Source organism: Labrus mixtus, chromosome 11 (genome assembly GCF_963584025.1).
Source record: "Labrus mixtus chromosome 11, fLabMix1.1, whole genome shotgun sequence".
NCBI lineage: Eukaryota > Metazoa > Chordata > Actinopteri > Labriformes > Labridae > Labrus > Labrus mixtus.
This window is the reverse complement of record NC_083622.1, coordinates 16,233,323-16,260,847: the sequence shown is the minus strand read 5'-3', so window position 1 is coordinate 16,260,847 and position 27,525 is coordinate 16,233,323. Positions and strand designations below refer to the sequence as shown.

Genomic DNA, 27,525 nt, shown 5'->3' with positions numbered 1-27,525 from the left:
CTGATCTGTGTCAAGCTGAAGGAAGGCCTGCCCGGCACACACATGGAGAGGATGGACCTCACTGTAGCAGCAGTCCAGATTTTTTTTTTTTGTAATATTTATACATGACATGGTGATTATTAATTGATGTGAATTGCTATTTCAAGAGACTACTTTTTGCCTTATTCCTTCCAAATGTACAAAGAAAAAGAAAACTTGGAATAGGGAGGAATGTGTGTGTGTGTGTGTGTGTGTGTGTGTGCCTGTGTGTGCGTGTGGTGGTGGGGGGGGGGGGTGGTTTGGGTGGACGTAATTTTCAAAAACAATTTTATAATGTTCATTAAAATGCTGCATTTCAAGCGAAGAGGCCTGTGTGTTGTCATTGTGTAAGGGTTGATGTCCCAGGAGTCTGACTAGAGTTCTGTAGGGCGAAAAAGGGGGCGATATGACGTCATTTTGCAGTCTCGTTTAAAGGCAGTGGGAATTTAAAAAAAACAAAAAACAAAAAAAACAATATTTGGTCAATACCGGAGGAAGAGGAGGGAATGTGTCACTTAAGAGTAGAGTCCTGTGCCTGATAAGAAACGTGATGATGAGATGAATTGCTGTGCTGGGGTCTGAGTCACTCTCAATGTGCGTTCAACAGCAAAAAACAGTCAGAGCAGCAGAGAGAGAGAGAGAGAGAGAGAGAGAGAGCGGAGAAGGACGCAGTGTGGGCGGGTTAAGAAACGCCGAGAGGGAGGGGACGCCAGCGTAATATTCCCACCGTTTTTTCTTCCTCTGTAGAGCAGAGAAAACAAGGGCATCCATATCGCTCTCTTTCGTCGTCCTTACATCTCACCAGCCTTAAAACTAGCCATTTTCTCCTCGGCTTGCTGTGTGTGTGAGTGAGTGTGTGTCAAAGAGCACCCGTGTGTGTTTGTGTGTCAGTGTGTGCCCTCCTCCCTACCTGGAAGGTTCGGAGGGTTTTTTTTTTTTTTTTTTTTTTTGCAGGGGGGGGATCACCGAGCCGAGAGAGGCGGATGCTGCGAGCGTAGAGGCAGGGTACCAACCAGGAGCATCACCGCACTCACCACGGTAATGTCAAACCTGCTCCGTCTAACCTTCATTTCTGTCCTCTCTGTCTCTGTGCTCCAGCAGAAGCTCTCTAACACGACACAGGCGGCCATTGGAGCCCAAGCTGGTTAAATGTGTGTCAGCAGCAGCCTCATTATTGTCGCATAGCATGTTTCTCTGTGTAGCCTGAACAACCTGTGCACTAGATGGTCTACCCTGTTGTATGTTTAGTCCTGTTTTAAAGTACTACGTGTTTCCCTGCTGCCTTTACAGGACTGCAGCAATGTTAGAGGCTGTTAATGTCAAAGAGAGCAGACAAAATACCTCCCCAAGGACTCATTTTTTCAGTTGTGACCACAGGATAACAGCAGCTGCATTTCCTTTTTAACCTTAAAAACCACAATTAAAACGTGAGGAAACACCCTAACAACGATGAGCAAGACCCATTACAGTGTCACACTCACGTCCAGACCAGGTGTGTGTGCACGCTCCTTTAGGCTGGTCTAGGATCTGCAACTGCAAGCTGTGATTTTGAGGAAAGCCAGAAAGCAGCATTATGGTAAAACAATTATCCATGCAGATCCACATACACCTCACTACGCAGGGCTTTATCTCACCTATGTAGACATGTTACTCCCATGCACATCCACAAATACATCAAGGTATAAAGAAACCCCTATATGTGCACCATCTGAAAGGCCTGACCTGTCTCTCTCTCTCTGTGTGCTACTACTTTACCTGTCTCTTCCAGTGCGTATCAGTTAATGCATGTACTGTTCCTTCCTCACCCCACCCTGTTGCCCCCTCTACCTTTGCCTCTACCTCTACCTCTCCTTTCCTCCCTCAGATGGACAGAATGAATTTTCTCTCCTTCTTCCTCCTTTGCTTGACTTCCGTTGCCACTGGCAACAAAGGTCAGTTCCTCATCGTTTTGATTGTTAATTGTGAAGTGTTGAGATGATGGTCATTTCGTCATGATTTTCATCTTTTTCAACTTTTTTTTGCGATATCCTAACTAAATCATTTTTCCTTACTACAAAAACAGCTTTTCATGTGACATACATACATGTTTGTTCATTGAGTGTCTCGTGACCCCGTGTGTGCATGTGTCTGTCTATCGCCCAAGCTGTCACTCTGAGAAAGATGATAAATCTTTTCCCTCCTCTGTAGCAGATTTATCATCCATGACTCTGATTCAACATCATTGTTTCAATGATTATCACGCTGGGGGAAGAAGAACGACACAGACAGCAAGGGAAGGAGAGTGTCAGGAGGAGGTGGAGGGAAGGACGAGGAGATTGAAGGAGGGATGGAGTGTCAAGGGGAAACGAGAAGGGAGAGAGAGAGAGAGAGAGACGTTAGGACAGACATAGGAGAGGGAGCCGTGACAGGAGAGGAGAGGACGTGGTCGAAAAGATGCATGGAGGAGGTGGTGGTGGGAGAGGTGGTACGTGAGATCAGGTGACACGAGGGGAAAAAGGAAAAGATACCAGAGTGTGCGCGCGCGTGTGTGCGCGCGTGTGTGTGTGTGAGGGAGACAGACAAGGAGGGGTGAGGGGGGGAGAGAGTTGTGGAGCGATAGAGTGACAGAGAGAGAAAGAGTGCCAGCAGAGACAGAGAGAGAGATGGAATGGGATGCCTCTCAATCTGTAATCCTGTGTGTAATCCACAGGCCTGATGCTCAGATTAATGCTATATAGCAGAGGAGGGAGGGATGGAGGGAGGGATGGAGGGAGGGAGGCGGGAGATCAACTGAGGGGACAGAGGGCACAAGATAAATTACCAAAAAAGAGACATGACAGTTGAGCGTGGAAGTAGAGGAGGAGGAGACGATGTCTCTCTGGACGTTTAGAGGAGAGGATAAATATCTGAGATGAGATCTGGGTATTGAACCTCAACTCTATAAGACACTCGGTTTCAAAAATAGTCTGATAAAGAGCGATCGGTCAAATTTGTGCTCTAATACTTTATTTAAATCTGGACCCCCCCTTCCCACTTTTTTATTTAGGCTAAGTACTTGTTCTACTGCGTGATTTTGACATTAAAACCAAACCAGATGTCGAGCATTGAGAGTTGTATTGAAAATGAGCTACATAGAAAAAGTTTGTTTTCACTCGGCTTTTATTGATTTTTCTGCTTATTATTTTCTCATTTTATGGTCTGTTACACACCAGATTATCCTGAAAAAGTCCTGTTATGGTTTCAAAGAGCTGAGTTATTGTAATTTAATTGTATTTTTTATTTTGGCCGACCAGCAGTACAACACCCAATGATGTTCAATCATTAAGCATGTTGAAGACAGAAGAAAAGCCACTGGGGGAAGATTAGCTGCTTTTGATTTTTCAGTTTTGTCAGTCACCTTGATTAAGCATCCTGTTGTTTCCTCACTGTACGAGACATCAACTTAGTATAACCCCTGATTACTGCTCTAATACATTTTAAATCCTGTTATTAATGAAATCTGCTAAAAAGTATGAAGTCATATTCATGGTAGCACAAAGCCTTATTTTAGATTTGCTTATGGAGTAAATCAATGTTATAGTTGTTTCTCTGTAGCAGCATTTCAACGTAGTTGAGGTTTAGACATTTTTTTATTACTAGTACTTGCTTCATGTAAAATCAGTGTAGAATAAAAAGTACAATAGTTTCCAGTAAAATGTAACAGAAGGAGTTTGAATGAAAGAGAAATGTATTCAAACCTAAGGCTGAAACAGCTGTAACATGTTAGCACACTTATTTTGATTAAATGATTTATCATCTATATTTATTTCGAAGGAAAGATGCCAAACATTTGATGGTTCAATGGTCTGCAGTGTGAGGAACTTAAATCATTTCAGTAAGACACTGAACATGTTTAGGTTTGGGACTTCCTCCAACATTAGAAAAGCTGTTTGGCTAATTCTTAAAACATTTTTTTTGAAGTTCCTTTGATGTGTTTTATACCAAAACTCTAATCGAACACCCAAAAAAACTAATCGACATATTAATCAATAGGAAAAATAATTGTTTGGTGCAGCCTTACATGATAGCTCCAGTTGACTTAAAAACAGAGCTTGAGTTAAAATACTGATAGCAGCTCTGATATCAACCTAGTATGGTACTGGCTCTGTAATCGAATTTTCTCGTAAGACTCTTCCCTGCTTTTGAAGATAGAAGTCTGATCAGATTCAGAACCGGCAGCATTTCTCTTTTGTTGACTCTCCTCTCACAGTCGAGACGGCAGAATTAGTTCCAGTCAGATTTTGTGGAAAATGTTCAGTGTCGACAACAAAGCAGCAGCTAAACACAGGTCCTGTTCCTCTGTCTGATTTCAAACTCTACAGCTTCAGTTTCACTGATTGAGGACAACAAAGGGGGGGCACTCCGGCTTTTTTTTCTTTTTTCTTCTTCTTCACTTTGCTGGAGTGTAAAATCGTCATCCTTCTGGCTCATTAACTTGGCCTTTGATCATCCGGCACAGAACATTCAGCACAACGATGAATAATTAATCTGCAATTAAAGGTTAAACTCACAGTAAACCTCAGGCATTAGATTTGGCTGTTTTTCAGTGCATTATTGTGCGGCGCCTGTGGCCGGCCAGTTTGGCTGATTGATATGAGCAATATAGCTCCCTGTGTGTGATAAGGTGAGATCAGACCGGCTTTAATTATACTGCCAACCAGGGAGGAGAGCAGAGGGAACAAGAGAAGGTCCGCATGGAGAAAGGGAAGAAAGAGTGGGGAAACTATGCGGGTGTGATTAAATTTGTGTCTTTGTGGTCACACACATACATTCATTCTGTATTTCTCTACTTATGCACGCTCTCACCACATCCTCAGCCATAATGGAGGGTTAAAAATAGACACATTGGTCCTTTATAATTGCTCCATTTAACCCACAGCCTCTCTGGTCTCTCTCTTCTTCTTCTTCTTCTTCTTCTTCTTCTTCTTCTTCTTCTTCTTCTTCTTCTTCTGTGCCGTTTAGCCAATAAGCACAAGCCATGGATCGAGACAGAGTACCAGGGGATTGTCATGGAGAACGACAACACGGTGCTGCTCAATCCCCCTCTCTTTGCCCTGGACAAAGACGCCCCACTACACTATGCTGGTAACACAAACAATGACCATAGGATGAGAGAGAGGGAAAAAATAATGTATGAATTTGCTCAGGATGTTTAGAAAAAAGGTCAAAATAAAGTGCTTGGCCAACCAAATGAATATTATCTCACCAGGCCTTATTAGTAAACATGTTGTTTTTTTCTCACAGAGAGGAGTTAGGAGCTAACAGATTGCTGCCATATTTCCCAACAGACAGTCTGAATATTAATGGCAATGTATTCAGTCACAGAGTCCCCCTATTTTTAGCCCATCATAGTGTAATTCAACCCTTCATCTCAGGGGCAATCTGCAGCACTCGCCCTGCCTCTGCAGCCTGATGAAATAAGGTTGTCATGTTTGCACTCCTGGAAATAACCATGTTCAGTCAAATTATAAGAGTTCTGCTAGAATTACTCGAGCTCGTGTCAAGAAGGAGGAGAAAATTAGCTGTTTGAGCAAGAACCGGTGTCAAGAAGAAGGGAAGATCAGCCGGCAGGATTTATTTGGCGCTCGGCTGAGGTCTATTTTACTCTGTGCTTAAAATGATTGTGAAAATTAAGTATCACTTAAAGGAGGAGTGCAGGATATCTGTGTGCACGCATAATAATAATCTGAAAAGAGATTTAAATTTGAAGCTACTTAAGAAGAAAAAGATATACTTAATTAATCCTGCGAGGGGAAATTCAATTACAAGTTACAGTCAATTGTTTCAATTACTTTAAGGTTTATATAGAATCTGATTATTCCCTCTAAATGATGGGTGATTTCTGTTTTTTATACAGAATGACGACTTAGATTGTGAACATTTGGGTTGGACTCTGGGCTGATTGGTTGATAGAATTTCTGGCTTTATGTCACAGGTTTTAGTGTCTCTGATGACATGATGAAGGCCATTTTTATTAAGATGTCTTTTAGTAACAAATTCATACATCTTCACTGAAAAATGACAGAAAGAGGACCTTTAATAGCACAAATGATTGGGACAATAAAAAACTGGAAAGGCAATTAAAAAGTCAAATTAATGTTTTACTAGAAAAGAAACAGAGAAATCCCTGAGGTGTAAAGAATCATTTTAGCAGAAGTCTGGGACAGCTGACAGACATTACACACTCACCTTTAGTTGTTAGTCCAGACTGTGGAGTTGTTGTTGTTTTTTTAACCAGGATGTAAGGTTAAGTGCAAACACCTACAAAATATGCTGGAGGTTGATAGAGTGCTTGAAAAGTAATTTGAAAAATTTATCCTAAATCTACTAAAGCTAAAGCCAACAGGAAGCCATGCAAAGGACAAATGTGCGGTTTTATGATCTCTCTTAGTCATTTGTTTAGGTTGCCAATCAGACAAAAGAGACATTGACATTATAATATATCAAAAGAAGAATAAAAACCAGAGTAAGTGATAAAAGTCCATCGACCATGTTGACATTTAAGACGATTGATTTATGAAATAAAACTGATGATATGACATCACTCTGTTTTCATAGAGTCTATCATTTGGTCTGTTTCAGCTTCTTTCCTCACACTCGTCTCTCTCCTCTCTCCAAGGTGAAATCTGTGGCTTCCGGGTTCACAATGGCCCCTCAGGCTCGGGTTCGGTCCAGTTTGAGGCCGTGGTTCTGGACCGCTCCACCGGAGAGGGTCTGGTCCGATCCAAAGAGCCGCTGGACTGCGAGAGCCAACGGGAGCACAGCTTCACCATCCAGGCCTACGACTGTGGAGAGGGACCCGATGGAGTCAACAGCAAGAAATCACACAAGTACGTCCATCCCCTTCCTCTTTTCTCCTACGATGGAACTCTGCTTCTGTCACTTAAGGAGGAAAATCTGATTAAATGTTATTCCTGACTATAAACATTTCATAGTAAGCGTTAATAATGGGATTAAAACGTCAGATTTATAAGGTTAAAAAAAGATCAAGATAAGGAGATAAGAGGCATATTTGTGAGATAAAAAGTCAAAATGATTCATGTTAAGGTTAAAAATGTGAGATAATAAGTTGTAATTATATTATAATATGTATAAAAAGCCTTAGTTGTGAGCTGAATTCTGTGAATAATGAGATAAAAAAAAAAGTAAAAGTGATTAGATAAGATTGAGTAAATGAGACGAGCAGTAAAGTAAGATGACAAAAGTATGAGGAAAGTCGTAATAATGATTCCATAAAATCTAAATAATGTGATAAAATGTCAAAACTATGAGGTTGTAAGTCATAATTATGAGATAAAAAGTCATCAAATGTGGTCCTATAATAATGGTTTCTTTTTCAACCTTGTTAAAATATCTCTACTTCAAACTACTGATTTACAATGGCAATATCTTTTGGACCCATTTTCCTCTCATAGAGTTCTTGAATAGCACACATGGGCCTCCGTGTCCTCCCCTCTAAAACAGATATTTTTTGTTTTAAACAACAATTACAGCGTCTATGTGCTGCTCCTCTGGCTGTGCGCCGTAATGACCATCCAGCCTGTTCTTGCCTCCTAATGTGACGATAATAATCCCTTTCCCTCGGCTTGTGTTCTGCCTCCCACCCTTCTTTCCCTCAGGGCCACCGTGCATGTTCGTGTTAACGATGTCAACGAGTTCTCCCCCGTGTTCGTCGAGCGTCGCTACGAGGCTTCGGTCCCAGAGGGGCGTCTGTTTGACCGGATCGTGCGTGTGGAGGCTCTGGATGCTGACTGCTCCCCTCAGTACAGCCAGATCTGCTTCTATGACATCATCACTCCCAATGTGCCCTTCGCTATTGACAATGATGGTGAGACATTCGTGTTTGTATTTCTCAAAACCCCATCAGTGACCGTATCATTTCCTTTTTTTTACGCTGTCTGAAATCTCTGCTCTATATGGCCTTGGTTAAAATAAATCTGTCATATAACTGCATTTTTCTTATTATCATGTTACTTCAGCATCTTTTGCGCTATTCACCACTGCACTGTTTCATATTTAGTCATGATGTAAATATTAGTCTTTTCTTATTATGTTTATTGTTGATATTTAATCTTGTACCTGTACATAAGAGAGCACAGTTCACCGAAGTTAAATTCCTTGTGTGTGTAAGCATACCTGGCCAATAAATCTGATTCTGAAATCATTAAACACAATATTCAGCTCAGTTTTCAACCCCAGCTGTTCCAATTTCATGTGGAACAAAAACACACAGACTGCAGATACAGCGGAGGTGACAGAGTGAGATCAGCTACTTAATATCCTCACAGGTAGAAACCAAAAAGACGTTAAAATAGACCCTGTGTGGGCGGACTATTGTTCTGTCGCTGCATAAAAACACTGCAGCAGCTGTTCTGTTTTATATAGCATCAGTTCTTGTAGCTTCCCTAAAATCTTCTCGTTACGTCCATTGACCGGCTGCTGGGACATCAATTGAAATGTGACACAACAGCCGAAGAGGGCCGTGTTTAGGGATGACTCTGCAGAATCGTCCTGGCCTCACTTTAAGAGGATGAAACGGCTCCTTTCTTTCTGGTTTTTTGGGTCAGACTGGTGCAGCAGCAGCAGCTCAGAGACCTTTTGTTCCAACCTTGTTCTGACGCTGTGGGCTTGTCATTGTCTATTTTCCTTTTTCCTTACTTTGTCTTTTGATATCTCGTTATCCCTCTGTTTCGCCTCTCGCCATCTCACAGCATCGTCTGTCGTAACTATTGTTTGTCAGCTGGCATGCTGAGCGCCGTCAGCCAATCAGCCTTTATCTCTAAAAAACAGGAAAAAACCTTCATTTTTATTCTCTCCCCTGCACATTATCCTCCTCCATGTTTCTTCCGTCTATTCTTGACTTCAGAATGTGCAGAACAGGCTCTGTGTACGTGCAGAAAGAGGCTTTATCAGTTGGTGTTCATTTGTGATGGGTTTTTAATTATGCAAGCTTGTTGTTGATGACTAACGCTTCTATTCCTGTTTCCATTTTGTTCTTTGATTCATTCTTTTCTCATCCTTTTTTTTTTTTCTTTGTCTTGCACCATCTCCTAGGTAACATTAAAAACACAGAGCCTTTGGATTCCAAACATCAGCGTGTTCACACCTTCTGGGTGACCGCCTTCGACTGCGGGAAGAACCGGGCTCAGGCTGACGCCCAGGTCGTTGTCACCGTCAAACCGTCGTGCAAACCCGGCTGGATGGGTAAATCACAGCTCTCTTTGTGTCCCAATAATCCTATTTAGCAAACTTGCGAGGCTTTAGGGATGAGTTTTTAATAATGGTATCACTGAAACTGGAATGTGCGTGGGCAGGCACTCAGATGAATCACCTTCGCATGTTTATATATCAAGAGCAGAGTTTTAAAGAGGAAGAGCTGCAGCCAAGTTATATCAAGGCAACCCAATTAGAAAAACTGTGAAAATATGTTGATAAAATCATACATATTACTACGACACTCTAACTGACATTAGATCTCTCTACAGGATGAGCAGGGACTGTTTACTGACAGACTTTCAAGTTCATGCATTTGGCATGTTGCAATTTTATACATTCATTTATTTAAATATAAAATCTGATACAGTGGGGCGCAGATGGACTAGCGGTTAGGTCTTGCCCATGTACGGAGACTATTGTCCTCCAAGCGGACGACCCGGGTTCAAGCCCGACCTGCGGCTCCTTTCCCACATTCACTTGCCCTCTCGCTCTCTCTCCCAATTTCCTTCTCTATCCATTGTCCTATCAAATAAAGGCAAAGCCCCCCCAAACAATCTAATACATTGCCAAACAACTGGTATTGGTATTTCTCGACATGTTAGAACATGAAAAGAAATTGCCTACTCAGGTCCAAGTTGAAGTGAGCGAGTTGCTTAAATTGTCCATGCTGGATGATCAGAGTGGCAGCATTCAAAACAAGCAGCAGCGTTGATTTGAAAAGGTCTATGTGAGCAGCTCTCAGAAGGGCAAAGCAAATGAATTTCTCCAGCCTGCAGCAGTCGGTTGAAGTTGAAGTATTTGAATGAGTGCATTGAATTTAATTGTATACCCATATTTTATAAACATTGCATAAAGTTTTCATTTTGAATCTGAGTGTTGCACAGTGAAGTATCTGGTTGTGTTCTACGTGTAATATATCGACGCACTGATTTTAGGATGGACCAAGCGCGTGGAGTACACGCCCGGGTCTGGAAGCATCCCCCTGTTCCCCAGCCTTCACCTGGAAACCTGTGAGGAGACTGTCTGGAACATCCAGGCCACCGTAGAGCTCCAAACGGGCCACATCGGAAAGGGCTGTGACAGAGACAGCTACTCTGACAGATCAGTGCGACGGCTGTGCGGTGAGATCTTGTTTTTACACCTCAGACCTCGTGATTTATTGGGTGACAAAACCTTTCTTTATCAACAACCTCTCTCTCTCTCTCTCTCTCTCTCTATGTTGTTCCTCAGGTGCTGTGAGGGGTGAGGTCGACCTCCTCCCACCTCCGTCCCCCGCTGCCAATTGGACAGCTGCTCTGCCCACTCTCCCCTCCTCTGACTCATCTCTGGTCTTCTCCTTCAACGGGTCAAACCACGTTGCAGTGGTGCCCGATTCTGTTGTCTCGGCTTTATCGGGCGACCACTTCACCCTGCAGCTGTGGATGCGAAGGGGCGGAGCCAACATCCAGCCTGCGACCACCCAGACCAGAGGAAACCGCAAGGAGGAGGAGACTATTGTGTGCAGCACTGTCAGGAACGGTGTGTATTCTCCTACATTGAATGCATTTTGAAAGTTTTTAAATGTAAGAGGAATATTTTCAGGTAAAAAAAAAAAAAGCTCTAAAATAACTGACTCCACCCCCAGAAGGTGAGCCTGACCTGCAGGGAAACATCTGGGAAAGTAAAAAAACAAAACAGCTAGTACCAGGTGCTCTTGGGAGCGACTCTGAACCCCAGTTGTTCCACTTCAGCAGCTAAGTGGATTGAAAACACTGTTTTCTGTAACTACTGTGTTTGTATCATTAAAATGTTTTCTGTGTGACTTTGAGGGTCCCAGTGCTAAAAAGACGCTGTTTCAGCAAACCTTCCCTCTTTGAAAAACAGACAGGTTAAAACATACCGGAAGCTTTAATTGCACATTTTAATTACTTACTGTGTTTATGCTCTACATTCAGATGTTTTCATAAGACCACTCTGACCCACTCACATTTCCTCTGCACTGTAGATGACTCCTTCTCCCACTACTCGCTCTCCGTCCACGGCTGCCGTCTCTCCCTCTTCTACTGGCCCGACGTCTCCGCTGCACGGCCCGTCAAGTTCCTGTGGAAACTGGAGCAGGTACTTTGGGAACTGCAACACTTAAGCTTTGATGTTCTCACTTACACTGTTTTTCTATTTTACCTTTAAATTAGGCTGAAATGGAAGAAAAAAGAATAGTTCAGTTTTTATATTTGTGCTTGCAAAAGTTGTGGCTCATAGCCCCGAGGGATTACAAGACACAAATATTTAACGTAACATCCATTTTCAAACAAAAGAAGAAAATAACTTTTCAAAGACTAAGTTATGCAGAAACCCTTCACCTGAACTCTTTTCTCCTCTCAAGGCTCTCTGAAAAATACATACATAAAATGTTTTATGCATCTTAGTGTGCCAATCTCTTTTCACCAAATCAATTTATGTTTTTATCTTATTAAGTGAAGTACTCTGCAGATCCAAATAGGAAGGACAATAGAAAACAAATTGGAAGAAATGTTCATATCATTCAGACAGATCACTGAACATGTCAACATGAAGTGGTGAAATATTAACAACCCTGATTTCTTAAATTCTTAAATATATCATCTTTGAATAATGATAGAGGCAAAAAGTTACATCCCTGTGTGTGTGTGTGTGTGTGTGTGTGTGTGTGTGTGTGTGAGTGTGTGTGTGTGTGTGTGTGTGGTTGTGTGTTTTGAGGGCTAAGAGGGGTTAAAGGGGGAGGTTTGTTTTGACTGGAGCCAATGTTTCCAGACAGATTGAAGCAGCATGGATTAAAGGATGTTGAGCTGATACAATGAAGATTTGACAAATCCCTCTGTCTAAACCACCATATCTTATTACCCGGGTCTGTCTTTTCTGACCCTCTGTCTCCATGATTCCCTCGTCTTTCCTTTTCCTCATTTATAAAGAGAGATGAAACATGTATACAGACATTCACATATATTCCTACTTGTTTTTTAATACTTCTAATACTTAAAGAATAATATACTATATCTGACAGCTAAAAGCATATGCTACTTTGCAGATGAAAGTTTTTCAAGATGTATTTCATTAATCCCATGAGAGGGAATGAAACTCTGTTATTGAGACATACTGCACACATAGGCTGAAAAACACACACATGCACAGTATACTAGGACATGCATAGATGGAGTGATGTCAGAGTGAAGGGGCTGCCCACTGCGAGCGCTCCTGAGCTGGTGGGCTGGGGTGTTGGGTGCCTTGCTTAAGGGCACCTCAGCAGTGCTCAGGAGGTGAACTGGCACCATATCTGGTCAGCACCGAGACTTGAACCAACAACCCGGTCCATACAGACTGAGAAAGTGCCGCCACCCATCAATGTTTTAGAATACACGGATTAAACCAACGGCTCAAAACAGTCTTTAATGTAACCCCTTTTTTTTTAGAAAGTCAAGATGGGGCCACTTTGTTTTTTAATCTTTATTGTCAAATAAAGAGATAAAAGTGTGATATTATTGGAAAAAAAGCAAAGACATCATCAATTAAAGGAAAGCAGAACTTCTTCTTTTCAACTCCTTCAATCATCTCATGACCCCTGAAGTTAATCAATCAATCAATCAATCAAACAATCATTCATTGAGTGTTTCTTGAGAAGTGCTCGACCCTTTGGTTGGAAACCACAGGCCTAAACTTCCTAACATTACGAAGTGTCGTTAAAGGAGCTCCTGGACTAGCATAAGCAACGGCTCAGAGTGCTATTCGATTCTGTAAATTTATGTTTCCTGTAAAAACAGAAAGCTTTAAAAGTTTTAAGTGCACAAGTGCTGTGTTTCAGGAAATCACACACTCCAAAATGCTATTAAGAGTACCTACAAAAAATCTGGTTACCGGCATAAAGATGATGATAGAGTGAAAAATTATTTGATAAAAACAAGCAAACATCAATCTCAGTTTAACTAGAACTTAACAAATATAACATATTAAATCTAGAATCCATTTTTTTTTCTGATGAACGAGTACTTAAACTTTCGACACTTGAAGCTAATGTTTCACAGCTACAGTACCTCTGTGGGCATTGCCAATACAGGACTGCTAATTGCAATAAAATGTTGGCCTTAAATAAAAGATCTCAGTAGTTTTTCCTCCACTGATTTCAATTCCAACTTCATCATCCTTTTTTTGAATCAAGGTAACACCATAAAAACACACAAAAAGCCAGGCACATAGACTCAGGTACAAACACATAAAAACACATTGATATACAGGAAGTATTCGTTAGGTGACAACAGGACATGTAGAGTATTTAAAAACATCAGTCACCTGATCAGGAAAGTGCTTCACTCTGCGACATCATTAGAATGAAGTAGTTTGATGGCCTGGGTGATAAAAGACAGTGAGTCAGGGTCCAGAGCTCACCCCTTTAGAGATGTTTTAATTGTGTCCTTTCTTTTCGCCTGTGTTGACTCATTATTCTCCGTTCAACAGGTGTGTGACAGCGAGTGGCATCACCTTTCACTCAGCGTCCAGTTCCCCTCTGTCACCCTGTACGTCGACGGTGTAACCTTCGACCCTGCCCTCATCCATGACAACGGAGCCATCCCCAACCCAGCCCCCCGCCAGAGGATGTTCATTGGCGCCTGCTGGGGTACGACACCTAAATTTATGCTCCATGAATCCACAACTGACACACATTTCCCTCCAGCTTCATGATGGATTCTGACAGAAATTAATGCATGCAGAGAGCCTGCTTTCTTTCTTTTTTTTTTGCATAAATTCTAGGAGATGAAATTGTGCAGTTTGAATTCCTCTGTCGCTAAAATGTCATTTAAATTAAATCACACATCACATACAAGAGCAGGCTGCCAATTCTGGTGGAAGCACCGACAACTCGCAAACCCTCACAAGGCATTACAATCTGCCGAGACATTTCCCCCCTGTGCCATTCACTCCCTCGTTTCACTCACTTATAATTTGGTTGATGCATTTTATCTTGGATGGCTAATAATATAACTGACTTTATCAATTATTCAGGGCAGCAGCACAACACGAGGGCCAGACAGCTATCAGCCACTTACACCCGAACCGCTGGTTAAAATGGGAAACTCTGGCTGCCAATTAGCTGTGAAGCACACGCACACACTCACACATGCACACGCACACACACACACGCACACACACACACACACGCACATGCACGCACACGCACACGCACACGCAGAAACACACATATTTCAGGGCCTTACACTCCACAGTGAAAGCTGCTCTGTTGCCTGCTTGGCAACAGCTGCTGCCAGATAATGAGGAGACGGTGCATTTCTGACGGGTTTTCTTTTGCTTGCGTTTTCTCACTCGCTTTTTACACGTGTTATTAAAAAAAAAAAAAATTCTTCCTGTCAGTCTCTGGCACCCTCTGTCCTTCTTGTACTTTCTTTTCATACCTAGTGTTTTTCTCAGTTGTTGATTTTTGTTTGTCTCTGCTTCCTGGTTTTCCCTGCAGAGCCAGAAGAGAAGCAGAAGGAGATACTAAACAACACCATCCCAGAGGGTAAAGACTCAGGTGACCTCCCTGTTTTCTGTTGTGAGCATGAGACTCTGCAGTCTGTTCTCTATTATTTATAGGCCTATTAGAATATAAATTTGCTGTTTCATAATGCACTATCTTTGCTCTTTAGTGAAGTATGTGGGAGGGTACCACGGCCTGTTGTCGGGGGTGACCGTGCGTCCGGGCAGTGTGGAGCCTCACAGTGTGGTGGAGTGTCTGTACGCCTGCAGGGAGGGGCTGGACTTTGGAGACCTGGAGACTCTGGGCTCTGGCATGAAGGTAAATACACACTGGACTGTAGACGGACACATAATGGTGGGACAAGAGGTCCATCTTTAATTAACAATTGACTCAAATACATACAGTAAAAATTACACCTCACTTTGTGTTTGAATAAATCCTCTTTGCTACACAGTGCTGTTTTCACCAGATCCTTTGACCATGTTGAAATCATTTTTCTAATAAAAACATAAGAAAATACATTATTCATTAATTACAATACAAATATAATAAACCCTCTATATAATATTTCAGCCTTGTTTTTCAACTTGTTTCCTGTTCTTTCAAAAGACTCTTTATCTAAAAATCTTTTTTATTTCCCGATACTGACGGATGACCAAAGCCAGTTTCAAAGTCAATCTTTTGTTGACTTACAGATAAATTATCCCTCATTTATGTATTATTCATATTATCCTCAAAGGATGAAGCTCTATTTTGTTTTTATGTAATCCTCTGAGCTCTCCGTCTGTGACTACAGATCTAACGCCTCATTACTCATTTAACTCACTCTGGTTTAAAATTTCCAGTTTAGATCAGTTTCAGTTTCATTTTTTAACAGTTAAAACATCATCACTTGTTCCACATGTAAATGTAGCTCGACAGCCTTTCTAATTTGAATTCTTCATTGTTTCTCATTGATTTGAAACTGAGTGATACCTACTCACTATGTTACGTTACATGGATGGCTGTTCTGGTTCAATCTTTCCTCAGTTGGTTTCACCTTCTTCTGTATTTTATCCCCATTAATGTGCATATTTCTACCTTTTTCACATACCTGCTGTAGACCATCACTCATTAAAGAACTAGTTCACAACTTTTCATATTGTAACAGAGAGAAATATAGCAAGGAAAACCAGAGTCAATCCTCCCATGTGGCAGGAACATTTGAACCCTTTAAACACAAATTGTATTTATGTTGCCATGTGTTTTTAACCTCCTCTAGTGGTGTGGTGAAGCACTTACACATTTACATGTGATTTTTATGTATGGTACATATGATCATGAGTCTTAAAGGAACCAGGAGGCAGTACTATTCAACTAAAATTAGTTTAAGAAATATTATCCCCTTTCCAAAGTTTTCTTTTCCATGTTGATTCTCGTTAAACTTGACAAAAAGTGTGACATGTCCAGTTGTGTCTTGGTGATATTATACATGAGAGAATGATTAGGAATTAGGCTAAAGGAAATAATTCAGATTTTCAAACTTCTTCTTTGATTCTTGCAGGTTCATGTGAATCCCAGTCAGTCAGTGTTGGTGCTGGAGGGAGACGACATTGAAAGCTTTAACCGTGCCGTGCAGCAGGTCACCTACAGAAACTCTCTACGCTTTGCCACCCCTGGAGTCCGTCCCCTCAAACTGACCACCTCACTCAGGTACACAAACACACACATGTAACACACATGGTAAGGACTTTTCTTACCATTGAAGATGAACTGTATTTCTTATTTTATTTATTCAGTTATTTTTAATGGGAAAATGGACATTCATCAATATTCAGATGAATGTAATGTAGCCAAGTTAGCCAAAAGGCTAATTTCCCCTCTGACAGATGTTGTTTGGCAACTCGGAATTCAATGTAACACAACATTTTCAATAGAAAAAACACAGACATATATAATACAATTAAATAACAAGGGCAGTGAATCTAAATAAAATAAGGAAATATCCAGTATGGAAAGTAATGGGATGATACAGTTACAGTAAGGTAAGTAGACTACAGCATGATTGTTGACATTGTTGGTTCACAACATTATATTTAAATGAATGATAGGATAGTGACTCTCTGATTGATTGCAGTATTGAATTCCACTGTTGTGATGCTCTGATGGAAAAGACACTCTGGCTAGATGTGCTTTATCTATGCAGTCCTTGTAGCTGCACCTCTGATGGTTTGAGAAGCAGAAACCATGACTTTTATTTACATGCAAAGTAACTTCACTGGTGGGGTGCAGGATAGCCTGCCGGTTGTGTCGAGCGCTCCATGTACGGAGACTATAGTCGTTGTTGCAGCTGCTGTTGGTTTGAATCCGACCTCGGCCCTTTGCTGCATGTCTTCCCCCACTCTCTCTCCTCCCACTCTCTCTCCTCCCAGCATGTCCTGTCTATTTCAATAAAAGATAAAATGGCCCGAAACAAATCTTTAAGAAAAAAAACAATTACTTAAAAATGGTTATCAAGATAGCTGCCAAGTAAAATGTTTCTATTAAAGGTGTAGTAAAGTAGAAGTATAAGGTTGATTGAAAAGAAGAGAAAGATTTACACATTAGTACTTCAGTACGCGTCTGAGGGGGAGTACTTTGTCACTTTTTAGCACTAACAGAATACAAAGCGACTGACCGTTCAACAGAAAACTTGGGTCACTAACTATGATTTCATATCATAAAAAATGTAATTCAAGACACTGAACTGAAGACGTGAAAGAGGAAGAAGATTTAAGTAAAGTGACACAACAAACACGCAGGAAATGTCTGAACAGCACAGATGTTAGATCGGACAGTTGCTAACAGTTAAGCGTAGTATCTGAGAGTGTCGGAGTAAACGTTGATCTGTGGACCGTGTGGCTGCTTTGACATTGAACTCATCAAACATGGACCTTGCCTTGCTGTGATAAGGACTAGCGTGGTACGAAAGAAACGATTACATAGAGAGTATGTCAGAGAGAGAGAGAGATAAGAAGGAACATCTTATCTCTTTGTTCACTCACTCGCCTCCAAGTAACTTTCGCTTTGTTGGAGTACTCTGCAGGTACTGCTGTCTGCCTGCGTTTGTTGCTGCTTAGCTTGTTGCAGGTTAACTGTTTTTTTGGCTCATTCCCTTTAAGTGAACACAGATCTGTTATCATGTTGCTCACTTACTTTTGCCTGAAAAAAAACAAACCCTCATACTACAGAGATGTTTTATATTTGTATTCTTGAACGCTTTTAACACATTTCTTCAGCTCTAAATGATCCGTGAATCCTTGATGCAGCTCAGCGAATCACCTGGCTGTGAAAATAAAAGCACACTAACTGTTTGCGGGTCGGCGCTCAGCCGTGCTTAACAACTGTGAGCAGGCTTTCTGGCTTTAGCCACTTTTAGCTGATCAATTATTAATTCATCTTGGGAAGTACAGTTCAGCACCTTTACTGTGGGCTATCTTGTATACTCAAACTAGCCAACAAAGAAGATCTCATCAAACTGTCAGGCTGTGCATATCTTCTTTTTACTATCTTTACGGACTTTTTTTCCCCCCATGTTTATGCAATTTCACTGATTACTAAGCCAGGAAAAAAAACTGTGCTGGAGTTCTTTTTTTTTCCACCCACTGTTTTTAACATCCCAACGATTCAAGGTCATGGAGAGATTTTTTTTCTGACTTGGTTTCTGCTCAAGTGTACCAGAGTTCTTTTTTTCTTTTACTCCAGCATGTTTTATTGCGTGTGTGTGAAGATTAGACTGATTTGAGGCCAGGAGTTTCCCAGATGGCTGAACAGCAGGCCCTTCTGGAGAGGCCGATACAAGCAGCTGCTCACACTGAAAAAGTAACACACACACACACTCTCTCTCTATCTCTCTCTGCTTAATCCCCCTTCAAATATGACCCTAAATTATAGTGCAGACGAATAAATACATGTAAGCAGCCTGCCCAAAATCTGATTTTCTGGCAGTAAAATTAAACTTTAAGCAGAGCTTGTGTTTTTTTTTTACGTTTACTATTTTCAGTGTCACAGCAGATCAATGCTAACCACAGCCATGTTGGAATAAGGGAACCAGACAGAGAAACATATAGCTCTGGATTAAGACCTTTTTGTTCATGATTGCCGTGTCAGCTTTCTTAACAACAACTCACACTAACTATGTCATTTTGTACGATGTAAAGACTCTACAGCCATGCGAGTGGTGCAAATAGCTGAAGCTTTCAAACGAATGCTAACATGCTCAAATGAAAAATATGATGATGTGTAGTAGTAAAAAAAAAATATTTTTAATGTTAGTTTAACAGAGGAGCATGATTATGTATACAAACTAGAATTTATCAAAATAAACACTGAAGGCTAATCAGCAAATCACTTTGTTTGCAGCTACCAGTATCTGTTCAGAAACCTCAGATATGAAAAAAAACTACAATTGAAACCAGAATGTGACACTAAATTAAACTTTAAAGGGAAACACATTCTAAACAACAGAGTCAGGATAGTGAGGAGCATCAGTGTACAAACAAAGAAGGTTATATGAAACCTTTTGTGACTCCAGAGCATTGCCTGTATATAAATATGGACAACATGTCTTCCTCTCCTCCATTTGTACAGAGCAAGAGTGCTGCAGTAACAAGTCCTACTACACAGAAATGAATTAGCATTTTTGCTGGTTTCATTGTCTCAAAGTCTATGGGATTTTTTTGTAATTCTTTTTTTTAAAGATTTATTTCTGGGCATTTTGTGCCTTTATTGGAGAGATAGGACAGTGGATAGAGTCGGGAAATCAGGGAGAAAGAGAGTAGGGAATGACATGGATTTGAACCTGGGCCGCCCGCTTGGAGGGCTACAGCCTCCATATATGGGGCGCACGTTCTAAACACTGCGCCACCAGTGCCCCAGTCTATGGGATTTTTGAATGAGTTATAGTTAGATGTGCAAAATAAGGTTTGTGGTAAACACTAGCTTAAGAGATTTTCAAGTTTTTTCCACAACACAAAATACATCAGGAAGTGCCCCACTTGTGAATTTTGGATCTTTTTTTACAGCTTACAAAAGACAGTTGCTAACACCTGGCTAACTAGGACTACAGAGTTTGTCATTAAGATTAAGCGTCATCATGGAGCTTAGTGGTGATGACGTTAAAGTCAGTTGACTGTGATGTAGTTCCTTTATAGCCTAACATTAGCATTTTACTTACATAGTTTGTGTTAACACTTAAGAAATTTTAAAAGAAGGTTCATTTGTGAAGATTATCTTGATGAATGGAGCATGCAAGAGTCATAAACTTTTTATCGCCACTGAGCTGATTTACAGCAATAATTCAAGAACCCATAGATTTTATGTTGATGGAACCGGCACGATGCTAACTTTCGGGTTGGCCTACAAATCCCTGCAGCACTCCAAACACCCGTGGCAGGAGCTGTCATATTGTGCTGGTGACATTATTTGTAACCAAGACATACGCAGAAGGAATCTGGTTGTTGGAGCCCCACAATGAAAGCCATGCCCCTTCTGCTAACCAACGCGTATATAACCGTTCAGAAGGCAAAGATTCATCAAGTCATTATGTCTACTGCAGAACAGATTCTTGTGTTGGTTTGAATCCTGCACTCACTCAAGAAATGTAGGAGTGTGGCGTTGGGGGGAAAAGTAGAATAAAAATGACCTGTTTCTGGTTCTGCTGCATTAATTCTGGTACATTTGTTGAAGTGTCCATCATGTCATACTGAGTCACAGATGTCAATTTTTCTATGTGATCATCAAAGTTCTCATAATTCACCATGATGGGAAGCCATCAAGTCTGAAGCAAATGTCATGGCAATTGTGAGACATTCAACTTTGCAAATTGCAACTTCTAAGAGGCATTTGAGAAAATTCTTGCGTTTATATCAGGATTTATTTTTCTGAAACCATAAATGTGTATTTCCAGACGGACAGCCTGACATTGCCGTCCCTTGAGTCACATCATTAATGTTGTGAAAAATTATCTTTCTGACAATGCACACCCCTTTACTCTGCGCCAGATGTTTCAATGAGGAGAGCTGCCTGTCCCTGAAGCAGCTGGAGGGATACCTGGTGGTTCTCCAGCCTGATGCCCCGCAGATCTCTCTGTCTGGGGTTGGACCTCATCTGGCCCGTCCTGCCCCTGAGTTTGAAGGTCCCCGTGGTGTCCCCCTTTTCCCTGAGCTCCGGATTGTGTGCTCACTGTCTCATGCTATCAACACAGCTGCACAGGGCATGGAGGGAGGAGGTGAGTCACACAAACAGTAGTCCCAATGCTTGTAGATTTTTAAGATCTCTATTGATTTTTGTCATCTGTGTCTATATTTGAATGTTTTTTTTTAATGGGTTAATGATTTAGACAAACCCTTTCTGTTGCCTGTTAGCTCTCATGTCTGACGCCGTGGCTCACACTCTGGACGGCTGTGAGGTCCAGCCACTTGGGGAGGAGCTAAACCCTGAGAGGGAGGAGCTCCTGGTGGACATGGATGTCGTGCGAGAGAGGGGACTGGAAATCATCAATACCACTGCATATATTGCCATCACAGGTACTGTGCATGAAGACATTCTGAATAGATTTAAGACTACCATAGAAAACTATTTGTTGACTTTTAACCTGTGGAGTTTCATTAAAATTTAAAATCTCAGCAAACACAACTAGAGAGACCTAAAGATAGTACAAAGTATGCCTGTTGTTGTCTCTCTTATTGAACACCTGCAGTGTGTCTATTTGTGGTTAAATGTGTATGAATTAATGAGCAAGGTTGAGAGATAACATTTTGGCAAAAACATTTTAAGGGTTTTGTAAAAAGAAAGTTTAATATCTAACCTAATGTGCTGCATCAGGATGTGAGGGGGCACGTTTGTTTATTTATTCACTTATCATATTTTATTCATTTATTTATCAGGGTTAATAAAAGGGGCAAACAATTGTCCTCAAATTGTGAGTGAAATATGTCCTAATATCTGATGTAGCACAGAAATACATCATTTCAGCTTTTCCAGTTAAAAACTGTAAGAAAAACACAAATAAAACCATTAAACTGGAGAATAGTTAAAATAGCTTAAACTTATTCCTTTTACTACTTGTTTTCCGTATCACAAAGTGAGGCCCATTTTTAGATAAAAAAAAAAACTTCTACCTATGACTTCAAAAGTAAAAGTCATCCATCCCTTACAGCCACGCTCTCAGTAAGTACTTGCAGTCTCGTTCTCTGTTTTCTTCTTCCTGCTCTAAACTCATCTTCTCCACAGTTTTCATCCGTCAACGACCTTTCACTGACTCCCTCTCTTTGGTTTTGTTCTTCTCTCTTGTTCTGCGCTCCCTCCAGGTGCCGAGTCCATCTCAGTGTACGAGGACGTCCTTCGCTCAGTCCGCTACCGACTGGCCAAAGGCTCGGCCCGCTTTGAGAGACGTTTCCGTCTGTCTTGCTCTGAGATGAATGGCAGATACACAAGCAATGAGCTGACTCTGGAGGTGAGAAGAAACGTCCTTCACATAACATCTCTCAAACCAACACAAAGATGACCATATGCGTTAGATCATCATGGTTACATTATTCTTCTTACTTGCTATGAAAAGAATCATTAGATTGCAGATTCTGTGTATTTACAGTTTAGCCACGTAAGCAGTGAGGTCATTCCTTCTCTCCTCCTTTCCCCCTTCAGGTAAACTTCCTCCACTCCCTGGACAGTCTGTACCATCCGTCCCACCTGCTTGCCTCCCAGCAGCAGTTCCTCCATCCATCCCACCATGCCGGAGAGCTGAGTGGACACACACTGCCCAACCCACACCGCAACTCAGGTGACATTTCCCTTTAATCAGCCTTTACTATCCTGTACACTTCCTGTGCTATAAAGTTAAGGTACAATTCATTACCACATTTCCACAACAGAAGCTCAAAAGTGCTTCCTGATGAAAGATAAAAAGAAACAAAATACAGTCACATCATAGGTGTGACTGATAATTCTGGTAGCCTAATGGGCACATCACTCTGAACTGCAGCATCTGTACTTTCATCTTCTTTTACAGCTTGTGTCCTGTCTCAACACTATATCAATTTTAAAAAATCAAAGCAAATCTTGAGTAGACATGGTGATGGATTAAATAATAATTTGCTGCTTATCTTTGAGGAGATCCTGATTTTGTTTATCAAGTGAAGGAGACAGTATGAATATGTTCACAGGGCTGATGATAAACACATTCTGATCAAGCAGTGTTACTCCACTTACACCACAAAATATGCAGCAATGTGGCAGCCAAGTCAGAGCAAAAGAAGTGTGTAAGATAGTTACTAAGGATGTAAACAATGCTGGATTTTAAATGCTTAAAAAAAAATGATTTGAACATATTTTTATGAGGGACTTTTTTGTTGGCCCTAACTGCTGACACACAAATACACAACAATGCAAACACACATCAAACGTAAACTCTTTCAGAGAGAGAAAATTTTAACCTTTAGGAGTGGACATGCCAAAGTTACAGTCTTCTTTAGTTTTAAGCCTGGAGTGAGGGGCCACCAAAATACTCCAATCAGAGACCTCAGAAACATACTGGGGATGAAGGGCTACAGCAAAATCTTAATGCAGGAAGGTATCTGAACACTGAGAGATCTAAAAGTAATCACAAGACCAACGGGAGGAACCGTGTATGTGATGGGTTGGCTAACTATAATTATTATATAATGGTCTGCTGTTTATTTTCATCTACTGCTATACAGAAGATAGCATTATTATGATGAATCCTGTTGCCCACATACTCAAGTAAAGGTTTGATAAGACGTAACCTTTAAACACACGGTAAGCTTGGTTAGTTTTGTTACTTTTCACTTTAATATCCAGAGTGGTGCATATTTTTGAGCAGATGTTTTTAAAGTTGAAGGCATTTTGTATTTGGGTCAACATATGTTCAAACTTGAAAACAGCGTCCCTGAGTTAATACACTCTGGACTTGATGAGAAAATGGGTTGAATTTGACAAAAAAAAGTCTTGAATGAATGTATCTGCCTTTTTGTGGTGAACTTTTGGTCCTGTACTGAGGATTTATGTCTAAAGAAAGTTGTTTATTAAATTGGGTATAATACACTACAGTGCCTTTGGTTATTGTAATGAGAGAAAATGTCATTGTGGCTTACTCATACAGCTGTGGGACAACAGCGAAGCTCTATGGCACTGATGAATGACCTTCATATTTGTTAATAGGATCAATTCATTGCTGTTTTGGTACCTTAAAAGTGGGTTTTTAATGATAAATATAATATAGATCATAAAATCTGTATAATTTCACTACATGCAAAATCACTTTGTTTTATTTTCTTTACAGTGGTACCAGGAGCAGCCACAGTCATCATAATGGTGTGTGTCGGTTTCCTGGTTGTCATGGTAATCCTTGGAGTGTTCCGAATCCGTTCCATCCATCGCCGTGGAGAAGGTTCCAGGGGCGGGGCTAAGGAGGGTAGCAGCCAATGGGACGACTCCGCCCTCACCATCATTGTTAACCCCATGGAGGTAAAAAAAACCAAAAAAAAAAAACCAACCCCTGTTAGTTTTTTTATTGTTAAATGATGAAGAATAAAAGTAATCTCACCTTTTAATCTCTTGCTTTTTACCTGCACACAGTCCTATGAGTCTCGCATGGGCATCTCTGCCGACACAGAGGGGGAGGGGGAGGAAGACGAGGAGGTGGCTGAGTCACCTGACGATGCCAGCGATGACCAGCGAATCATCATCAAGAAAGAGGGAAGGGACGGCAACGCCCGTCGCTATTGAGCCGCCAGTTCTCATGGAAACCACAAACCGGCTCACCAGTCACACACTCCCAACACTTTTAATATTGACGACTGCTGACACCACTAGTATGAGGAATGTATGCTTACAAACACAACGCACAACACAGTCACTGTAATACTCTCATACTCTGCGCCATATGTGACCTATAGCCAACAAAGGGCAGATGTTCTCCACCTAAATGTTCAATGGCACAATGTATACAGTTAATGTAATTTAACCGCCTGAGCAAAACCCCACCAAAATTGTATGTGATGCACCAGTTCTAAATCACAAGATGGTAATGTGTCTGTATAGTGTGTTACCGGTTGAATGAGACTGCTTTTGTTTAAAAAAAGAAAAAAAAAGATTGTACTTTATCTTTTATTACTGAAAACAGAATGAAATCTATACGAAATGAAACCTGGAAAAAAACATGCAAACAACAAGATACAAAGCATTGATTCTGACATGTGTCTGCACTCCCCAATAAGACTCAAGAAGTCTGTGCACAAGCTTAACACCTCAACATATTCCTCTGCAGTCGCAGAGTGAAGAAAGTAGATTCTGAAATTGTCTCATAAAAACAATAAAAACACTTTGCTTGCAGGATTTTTTAATTTATCGTGACTTATTTAGTGCTTCAGCTCCTAAATATGTTTTTATGCGGGGCTGGTGATTAGCTGACAAAATTCAAGGACTATCAACCACACACCTCATCCTTCAAACAGACTCTGCAATACTCCATAAATACGAAATAAAAGGCCTATGAGTGTCGAGTCCATGCAACATCGTAAGGGGTTCAAGTTGGGATCTCTGCAAAGTTTCAGCTTGTGCCACTACATGACAAAAAAATCTACAATAAACCTGGTGCAACCTCACGTCTAACCCACCCCTCACAGTGACCACAGGAATGTCTCTAAATGACTCACACTGCACTCTTTCACTCACTGCAAACTGCTTTTACAATAACTGCAGGACGTCACATGCAAAAAAAAGGAAAACCACACACAGACACTACACACTCCATTATGCTACTACCCCTGCTGTTTCCAGAATGTCCGCTCAGCTTGGGCAGTTTTGATTGTATTGATTGTAATGAATTTTCTGTACATACAGTGATGAATATAATGATATTATTGTTATTACTATTATTATTGCAGCCACACTTTAAGAGGGAGCAGATTATGACTTTTACTTTGTACCCGCTCCATTATTTGAGTAATCACCTTTACAGCATCAGAAAACAGTATATTATTAATGATAATAATAGTAGTAGTGATAAGGATGACAATCCCTGGCTTGATGAGTGTCTCTTACTTTGTGTGTAATATTGTTGTAATTTAAGAACTTGTCGATATCTGAATCACAGAAAAATGGAGGGCACATTGTTGTGATACTCACACACGTCTCACTCATTTCACATTTCTTGGACCTTTTTTTTTTCACATGTCAAAAACAACACCTTTTTTAAAATTATTTTTTCACACCATGCAATATCTTTGGTTCAATGAATGTACAACTGTGTGCTTCTCCTCACCTAACCCACCCCCTCTGCCTTTTCCCTCCACCTCTCCCTCTGTGTCTTGCTGTCTGTCTGTGTAGCCTATCAATGTGCAGTGCTAAATCTGTCAGTAAATAAAGCCTGTCGTTTTTGACTGTGATGTTAAGAAGGAATAAACAATGCATTGATTAATAACTTATATTATTACTATGTTACAATTGGAACATTACCTGTAATTATTGATACAATTATGACATGGATTATGCTGACTTATTGTTATTGAGAATTGTCAGAAAACATAACAAAATTCATAATAAAAACACTATATGACGTCTCCATTAGAGAGCTTTTTTGTTGGACTATAATACACACTGAAGTGCTGACATATTTGAAAAGAGAATACTGTTTTTTAAATGTACCTCTGAGTAGACCGAAACAACACTACAACCACACAGTTAGTCTAACTATTAGTCTATATAAAAAACAGTAGTTACTTACAGTATATCAAGTACCAAATGACCATGTGAGATTTGAAACATAAACATCTGAAACTACTCAGGCATTGACAATACACTTAGGCTAATGGATCACCATGAACGTGACTTTTGTCATCTGAATGTCACAAACAGTGTTGGAGCATGTAGTACATACTCAGTTACAGCGCCAACATGTGAAATTCTACCTGTACTTGAGATTTTCTTACTTGTACACCTAGCCTTTTAACATTGCAGTGGACAATATTGTACTTTTTACCATTTTTTTTACACAAATTACAAGTAAATATATACCATTATTCTACGATTAAGTCAAACCAGTATATATTTTTTTAAAGCTAGTGAAGCTGGATATGTTTTAATTAACAATAAATTGATCTACACACTCCACAATGTCTCCCTGATGATTACTGATTATTGATTAGCGGTACAATACATAAACTAATAGCCTATACTGTTTTAACCAATCATTGTGAAATTCCTTATTTATAGAGTTAGTATAGTTATGTTTAAAAAATGTATTGAAGTAGAAAAAAGTGTGAATATAAATACACATACTCAAGTAAATACAATTATAGCCTATGGTAAAAAAAAAAACAACTTAAAAATTGTACAGCCTACCTAAGTACTAAAGGGTGCAAGTTCTTCCTAAACTCTAAAAGAACCCTACATTTTTACAGTGTTATTTAATTACATATTCTAGGCAGTAAAAATAAAGGTCAAACATAGTTTAAAAGCTGCATTTAGGACTGCTGCTTGTTTCATTTTTGGCTCAAAAAAACAAGTGTAATAAGCTTTCTCGTGTGAGACAAACATCAGTGTCATATGTAAATATATATAATGTATAGTATACGTTTTTCTTCAATTCTCTTTTTTTTTTCTTTCTTTCTTACGGACATCTACCACACCACTTATCTGCTGGACTTTGGCCTCCTGCTATGTTTTTTTAATTATTTTTTTAACGTAAAATCTTTTGGCAAATAAGTAAGTAAGCCCTGCCATCTTCTTACGTAGCTCCATTTGGGAATACG

General features: G+C 40.4%; 1 protein-coding gene across 3 annotated transcripts; it reads left to right on the top strand.

Moving 5' to 3' along the window:
• The first annotated feature begins 561 nt into the window (after positions 1–561).
• Positions 562–26,334, top strand: clstn3 (calsyntenin 3). Of its 3 annotated transcripts, none has more exons than XM_061049220.1 (19): positions 562–1,056; positions 1,883–1,949; positions 4,999–5,121; positions 6,656–6,866; positions 7,656–7,864; positions 9,091–9,240; positions 10,188–10,373; positions 10,483–10,770; positions 11,237–11,349; positions 13,717–13,876; positions 14,729–14,776; positions 14,904–15,052; positions 16,278–16,426; positions 20,755–20,981; positions 21,118–21,279; positions 22,063–22,208; positions 22,400–22,535; positions 24,054–24,238; positions 24,350–26,334. In XM_061049220.1, the coding sequence occupies exons 2-19, from the start codon at positions 1,883–1,885 to the stop codon at positions 24,497–24,499; spliced, it is 2,859 nt and encodes a 952-aa protein (XP_060905203.1). In that variant the 5' UTR covers positions 562–1,056; the 3' UTR covers positions 24,500–26,334. The 3 variants fall into 3 exon arrangements, with proteins under 3 accessions (XP_060905203.1, XP_060905204.1, XP_060905202.1); XM_061049219.1 differs by having other exon boundaries at positions 567–1,056; positions 14,729–14,788; XM_061049221.1 differs by lacking the exon at positions 1,883–1,949 and having other exon boundaries at positions 565–1,056; positions 14,729–14,788.
• Positions 26,335–27,525: the final 1,191 nt, after the last annotated feature.

Excerpts from the sequence above, each read along its gene's own strand:
- clstn3 (XM_061049219.1), top strand. The coding sequence starts at position 1,883 with ATGGACAGAATGAATTTTCTCTCCTTCTTCCTCCTTTGCTTGACTTCC. Across the intron at positions 15,053-16,277 it reads CTCTGGGCTCTGGCATGAAG|GTTCATGTGAATCCCAGTCA; the intron begins GTAAATACACAC and ends TGATTCTTGCAG. Across the intron at positions 16,427-20,754 it reads AAACTGACCACCTCACTCAG|ATGTTTCAATGAGGAGAGCT; the intron begins GTACACAAACAC and ends ACTCTGCGCCAG.